This window comes from Cebus imitator, unplaced genomic scaffold, assembly GCF_001604975.1.
Source record: "Cebus imitator isolate Cc_AM_T3 unplaced genomic scaffold, Cebus_imitator-1.0 Scaffold763, whole genome shotgun sequence".
In the NCBI taxonomy this organism is placed as follows: domain Eukaryota; kingdom Metazoa; phylum Chordata; class Mammalia; order Primates; family Cebidae; genus Cebus; species Cebus imitator.
Window position 1 is genome coordinate 256,288 of NW_016108078.1, and position 7,772 is coordinate 264,059.

Here is a 7,772-nt window from a genome sequence, read left to right on the forward strand (position 1 = left end):
TAAAAAAAAAAAAAAAAGAAACAATATAAAAAGATAGATATTGAAAAGCCTCATTCCTACCCTGTCCCTGTCATCAATCCTATCATCCCACTCCCACAGGTAACCATTTTCATTAGTTTGTACATCCCTCCAGATCATATCTTCAGGCAAATGTAAGTATATACTAACACAATTCTTGTTTCCCCCTTTTTACATGTAAAATGACATACTATACAGATGGTTGTATACCTTTACTTGACAAATTCTGGAGCTCTTTCCAAAGCAGTACATACAGAGGTTTCTTTTGTTTGTCTGTTTGTTTTGAGACAGAGTCTCGCTCTGTCACCAGGCTGGAGTGCAATGGTGCGATCTGGGCTCACTGCAAACCCCGCCTCCTGAGTTCAAGCGATTCTCCTGCCTTAGCCTCCCAAGTAGCTGGGTTTACAGGCACGCGCCACTATATCCAGCTAATTTTTGTATTTTCAGTAGAGATGGGGTTTCACCATGTTGGCCAGGATGATCTCGATCTCCTGGCCTCAGGCTATCTGCCTGCCTTGGCCTCCCAAAGTGCTGGGATTACAGGTGTGAGCCACTGCGCCCGGGCTTTTTTTTTAAATAGCTGGTTAGTGTTCAGTTGGATAAATGGACATTTGCGTATTTCTAAAACCCACTTTGACAATATGCATCAAGAGCTTTACATTTTTTCATATACTTTGATTCAGTAATTGTTCTTCCAGGAATCCATCCTGAAGAAACAATCCAGAAATAAGGGACAAAGACTGATATTTACTGTATGATTCTTTGAAACTATCCCCTCAATGAAATAAAAAGGAAGCAGCAATAGGCAAGTAGTTAGGCAAGGATAGTACATTCCTGCAAAAGAGTATCATATAACTATTAAATGTTTCTGGAGAACTTTGGTGACACAGGAAAATTAAGATAAACCAAAGATTCAAACACAAAATTGGATATATGGTTGACCTTTGAACAACATGGGTTTGAAATGTATGGGTTTATTTTTATTTCTTTTTTTTTTTTGAGACGGAGTTTCGCTCATGTTACCCAGGCTGGAGTGCAATGGCGCGATCTCGGCTCACCGCAACCTCCGCCTCCTGGGTTCAGGCAATTCTCCTGCCTCAGCCTCCTGAGTAGCTGGGATTACAGGCATGCGCCACCATGCCCAGCTAATTTTTTGTATTTTTAGTAGAGACGGGGTTTCACCATGTTGACCAGGATGGTCTCGATCTCTTGACCTCGTGATCCACCTGCCTCGGCCTCCCAAAGTGCTGGGATTACAGGCTTGAGCCACCGCGCCCGGCCGTATGGGTTCATTTATACGCTAATTTTCTTCTGCCTCTGCCACCCAGGACAGCAAGACCAATCCCTCTCCTTTTTCTTCCTCCTCAGCCTCCATATGAAGACAAGGATAAAGCCCTTTATGATGATTCACTTCCACTTTATGAATAGTAAACATATGTTTTCAGCTTACTTTATTGTAATAATATGGTATATAACACAAATAACATGCAAAATATGTGTTAATTGACTATGTTATTGGTAAGGCTTCTGGTCAACAGTAGGCTGTTAGCAGTTGAGGTTTTAGGGAGGCAAAAATTGAATGTGAATTTTTGACTACATGGGGGGGGAAGAGTCTGCACCCCAACCTCCACACTGTTCAAGGGTCAACCACACAGTGTGATAGTAATTATGCTTTTAAAATGCATATAAAAAGACCAGAAAGAAATGTAATCCAAGTGTTAACAGTAATTCCCGCTGAGTATTAAAATTATAGATGATATTTTTCCTTCCACATGTTTCTGATTGTCTAGTTTAAGTATGTGTTACTTTTTATCATCAGAAAGAAAAATTTTAAAATGTAATCTATGGAATCCTAGCCCAGATCTCTACTCTACACCCAGGAGCCCACAAGCTTCTCTGGTCTCTTCTGTCTCTCCAAAACATCTACCCAAAGCCAGTCCCTAACAAAGGGCAAAACTCCAGAGGAGGTAGAGAAATAGGCATATTTACTTCTTTCCTCGTCCAGGCTCTAAAGGCCAAGTTCAAAGCTTTCCCACCATGGACCAGGTAGGAGGCAGGGTGTCTCCTGTTCTCTCGCAAACCTAAAGTGGAAAAGAGGAAAGCAGAGTGTCAACAAAGCCATGCAGGAAAGTGAAGGACTTGTGACCTTTGTTAGGCAACCAGAGAAAATGCTCAAGATTCTAAGCACAACTTCAGATCTCGGTTCTAACAGTGTTCATTTACTGAGTACCTAGTAAGTGCTAGGGGTTTGATGTCTATTATCTCATTTAACCCTTATACCTATCCTGTACGCAAGGTATTATCATTATACAGTGCAGGAAACTGAGGCTCAGAAAGGCAAAGAGACTTGACCAAGGGCACATGCCTAGCAAATGCCAGAGTCATGACTAAAACCATGTGTATTTGAATCTAAGGCCTGTGCCCCTTCCATGACATTACTGTGCCCCTTGAGTTTCAAAATGAGAACACTTAGGAGGACCATGAGTTCTACCTACACAGATTTGAAAGGCCATTAATGTAGAAGATGGATTAGCTATGTTCTGCCTTATGTCAGGAGGCTACTATAAACAGCCAGATTTAGGCTCTATAAGTAATTTTCTACTGAACTAAGCTGTTTGGAATAGGTAATGAGCAGTTAGTCATCCAGCATCTGATTAAACACTTAAGTGATAGTCTAGGTGGCAGAATAAGAGCTTGAGGTATTGGCTATGAAGCTACACTCACGGCCCCTGACATACTTTGTAACTCAATACTAATTTCTCCTGGCCAAGTCACCTTGAAGAATCTTAGGCCTGAGTAAGGGACCCACTCTATTCCAGATTAGACCAGGAAAGAAGAAACCCAGTAAGTAAACTGGCTTCCAACTAGGCTAATACCGAAGAACCAAATCGATGATGCCAGGATGGTCAGGACTGTGCCTTATCCCCAGGGGAAGCAGATCCAGGAAACTCTCAGACTATTCAGATTGAGCAGCAGGAAACAGAGATAATTTCACTATGATCCAATTTTCTCAGTCACACTGGCTAAACAAAAAGTTTAAAATCCATGCCCTGTCATGCATTATGCTGAGTTAAAAAGTGAATCTGAGAAGGTCACATACTATATGATTCCATTTATACAAAATTCTTGAAATGACAAAATTCAGTAAGGCACTGTGGCTCACGCCTATAATCCCAGCACTTTGGGAGGCCGAAGCAGGCAGATCACCTGAGGTCAGGAGTTTTGAGACTAGCCTGGCCAACATGGCAAAACCCAATCTCTGCTAAAAAAGTAACAAAATTAGCTAGGTGTGGTGGTGGGTACCTATAATCCCAGTTACTCAGGAGGCTGAGGCGGGAAAAACCTGAACCCTGAAGGCAGAGGTTGCAGTGAGCCGAGACCATGCCACTGCACTCCAGCCTGGGTGATAAGAATGAGACTCTGTCACACACACAAAAAAAGACAAAATTATAGAAATGGAAAACAGATTAGTGGTTTCCAGAAGTTTTGGATGGTACAGGGGAGGAGAGTGGGTGAAATTACAAAGGGGTAGCATTGCTAGGTACCATGGCTCATGCCTGTAATCCCAGCATTTTGGGAGTCTGAGGTGGGAGAATCACTTGAGTCCAGGAGTTTGAGACCAGTCTGGTCAACACAACGAGACTCTGTTTGTACAAAAAAATTATAAAATCAGCCAGGTGTGGAGGCCCATACCTGTAGTCTTAGCTACTCGGCAAGCTGAGGCAGGATTGCCTGAGCCCAGGAGTTTGAAGCTGCAGTGAGCCATGATCATTGCACCACTGCACTCCAGCCTGGGTGACTGAGTGAAATCCTGTCTCAAAAAAGAAAGGACTGGGGCTGGGGCAGGGGGGCAGCACTAGGGAGATTTCTTTAAGCACTAATTATCACTTTTTAAAAATTGAACATATTTAAGGTACACAATATGATGTTTTAATTTATATGCTTGAGATATGATATTTCTGGTAATGAAATAGTACCACGACTTGACTGTGTTACTTACACATTCACACACACACTCACTCACTCGCTCAGGGGAGAGGGGCAAAAAGGACAGTTGGCAAAGGGCTCCATACCGCGAAAGATGTCCAGGATGTGTTTTCCCACATACCAACAGATGGTCTCAAAGTTGGGGAATCTGAAGAGGTCTGCTGTGCTCAGCCGCTTCTCAATCTCATAGGCTCTAGAGGGAGGAGACACAACAACAAAAACAAGGATTCATTTACTGAGCACCGCCTATGAATCAGATATTGTTCTGGATGCTTTCTACCTCTTCCTCAAAACAACTCTGCAAGATCTGGCTTTACACATTAGGAAACTTGAGCTCAACGGTTATATAATTTGCCCACAGTCAAATAACTACTAAGTGCATAAAACGTGTTAATCCTCAGAGAATCCATTCCTTTCTAGCCATCTCCCCTCCTTCTACATTGTACTCCTCACTCTAGGGAAGAGCCAAGGACTCCAGCAGACAATGGCCAACATGGAATCACCACAGTTTCAGGACTCACTTGAGTTGCATCTCGATATTAAGGCTGTGTAAGAAGTTCCCTCCAAAGGCAAGGCAGTCCACAGGTGTCAGCACAGCATGGATCCATCCTGCAGTGTAACAAGGCAAAATCAAAGCTAAAGAGGGCTTTTCTTCCTCTGGATATCTCCACTACCTGCTCAACTGAAACCCAACTCCGTAAGAGCAGTTAGGCTCCAAACTGGCTCCCCCACACCAAATGTTCTCAAGGTGTAGTCCAAGGAATCCTTAAGCTCCCTGAGACTCTTTCGGAGAAGCTGAGATGCCAAAACTATGTTCATGAGAATATTATGATGTCCTCTGCCTTTTTCACCCTTATTCTCATGGGTGTACAGTGAAGTATTCCAGAGGGTACATAATGTGGTATCAAACAAAATGAAAGCAAAAGCAGACTTGGGGATCTAACAACTTTTTATTAACCCAGATATTATAGAGATTTGCAAAGATATAAAGCAATGTCACTCTTCCCACTATGTATTTTTAAAAATAGGTTTCATAAAAATTTCTTATTTATGCCAACATGTAATGGGTGTGTAATTATTTTTCAATAAATTAACAAGTATTTTAAAATTTTCTGTTTTAACTTATATGCTAAAAATTGATAAATATAAACCACATAAATAGAAGCTCTTCTGGATCCTTAATAATTTTTAAGAGGATAAAGGAATACCAAGTATTTGCAACCCACTGCTCTACAATAATCTCAAACCTATCCTTCACATCCAATCCTAAGCAATGTATCTAAAACATAAATTTGCGTCAGGTGCAGTGGCTCATGCCTGTAATCCCAGAACTTTGGGAGACCGAGGCAGGCAGATCACCTGAGGTCAGGAGTTTGATACCAGCCTGGCCAACATGGCAAAACCCCGTTGCTACTAAAAATACAAAAATTAGCTGGGCATAGTGGAGGGCACTTGTAATCCCATCTACTCAAGAGGGTGAGGCAGGATAATCACTTGAACCTGGTAGGTAGAGGTTGCAGTGAGCCAATATCCCACCATTGCACTCCAGCCTAGGTGACAAGAGTGAAACTCCATCTCAAAAAAAATTATAATAAATTAATAAATAAATAATAAAACTGCACATATACCATAATTGCATCTATGTAAAACAAATGATGCCCACAGATAAAAATAGAGAGGAGGAGAATAGATAAACGGACAAATCCTGAGACAATGGAACACCAGAAAGTAAAATGCATTAACTACAGCTACATGTATCAACATGGATTTCACAATCATAACATTCAGAGAAAAAAAGCAAGTTGACAATACATATGATTCCATTGTATAACATCCAAAACCATGTAAAATAATAATATATATTATTTAGTGAGGCATATCCATGTAAAAGAATGATTAAAATGCATGAGAATGATAAACACCAACTTTAGGACAATGGCTCAGAAAGGGAAGGATGGGCATGTAATTGAGAACTATTACTGGAAACTTCAAATATACCTGTAACATTTTACTTTTTTAGTTGAGTTATGACATAAATATTCATTATGTTATTTGAGATGGAGTTTCACTCTTGTTACCCAGGCTGGAGTGCAATGGCATGATCTCGGCTCACCGCAACCTCCGCCTCCCGGGTTCAGGCAATTCTCCTGCCTCAGCCTCCTGAGTAGCTGGGATTACAGGCACGTGCCACCATGCCCAGCTAATTTTTTGTATTTTTAGTAGAGACGGGGTTTCACCATGTTGACCAGGATGGTCTCGATCTCTTGACCTCGTGATCCACCCGCCTCAGCCTCCCAAAGTGCTGGGATTACAAGCTTGAGCCACCGCGCCCGGCTTATGTTATTTTTTTTTTATTTTTTTATTTTTTTGAGATAGAGTCTCGCTCTGTCACCCAGACTGGAGTATAGTGGCGTGATCTTGGCTCACTACAACCTCCACCTCCCAGGTTCAAGCGATTTTTACGCCTCAGCCTCCCAAGTAGCTGAGACTACAGGTGACAGGTGCCCACCACCATACTCGGCTAATTTTTCTATTTTTAGTAGAGACAGGGTTTCACGATGTTGGCCAGGTTGGTCTTGAACTCCTGACCTCAAGTGATCCACCCATCTCAGCCTCCCAAAGTGCTAGGATTACAGGCGTGAGCCACCGCACCCAGGCTATGTTATTCTTTGTATGCTTTGCTACATCTGAATTATTTCATTAGAAACTAAATAAACAAATAAACCTTCAGTGGCCCTCAAGCACCTCTGTGGTAAGTTCAGTCAGCCCTTTTCACTTTCATCCACCCCAGCCCTTGCTCTTAAAGCTCTAGTATCTACAAGCTGCTTCACACATGTTTGGTTTCCTCCCACCTTTCCCTATGTCTGAAATGCCATTCCTGTCTTGTCTTTTCTTAGTCAATCCCTACTCACTCTTCTAGTATTGCTCCCCCAAGATTTTCACAAACCTCTGGCTAGACTAAGCACTCTGTGCTTCCAAAACTAATGGTGAATACCTCTATTGGTGCTATTGTGTCTATTAGAACGTTATATTAAAACAGCCTATCAATCCTTTGTCCTTAGCACTTAGCGCAATGCTAGAGCACACAGTAGATGCTCAATGCTCATGGCACTAAGTAGATTGCACCCAGTGTGTGGCTATTTCTACCAAAATGGAAATTAACGCAAACCTCTAATGGGCAAGTTCAATTCACCAAACAGTTACTAAGTGCCCAGTATAGCAAAGTCATTATGGACTAGACCAGGCAAAGGATTCAAAGATGGATAAATAAATGTCTGGAAATAGAAAACTATAAAAGAGAAAAGCAGAAGGGGTGGGGGTTGGGTGGGAGTGAATGACTTGCCTCACCATATATTAAACATTCTAAAAAAAAAAAAACCAATGAAATCAAATCAATCATATTGATATATGAAGAGAAAAACAGACTTGTAAAACAATAGACATTCCAAAATTATACAATATATGATTAGACAAAGATGGTAGAATTATATAACAATAATTTGAGGCCGGGTGCGGTGGCTCAAGCTTGTAATCCCAGCACTTTGGGAGGCCGAGGCGGGTGGATCATGAGGTCAAGAGATCGAGACCATCCTGGTCAACAGGGTGAAACCCCGTCTCTACTAAAAATACAAAAATTAGCTGGGCATGGTGGCGCACGCCTGTAGTCCCAGCTACTCGGGAGGCTGAGGCAGGAGAATTGCTTGAACCCAGGAGGCAGAGGTTGCGGTGAGCCAAGATCGCGCCATTGCACTCCAGCCCGGGTAACA

The 7,772-nt window shown here is 42.0% G+C and overlaps 1 protein-coding gene across 1 annotated transcript in view; it reads right to left on the minus strand.

Annotated features, from left to right (window-relative positions):
- The window catches only part of PHF8 (PHD finger protein 8), a 75,814-nt gene that overhangs the window by 59,510 nt on the left and 8,532 nt on the right, over positions 1 to 7,772 (minus strand). Inside the window, exons 2-4 of the mRNA XM_017519648.2 lie at positions 4,527 to 4,614; positions 4,092 to 4,198; positions 2,008 to 2,099 (exon numbers count right to left, since the gene is read on the minus strand). Of these exons, the coding sequence (XP_017375137.1) occupies positions 2,008 to 2,099; positions 4,092 to 4,198; positions 4,527 to 4,614 (287 nt within the window). The remainder of the gene's footprint in view (positions 1 to 2,007; positions 2,100 to 4,091; positions 4,199 to 4,526; positions 4,615 to 7,772) is intronic.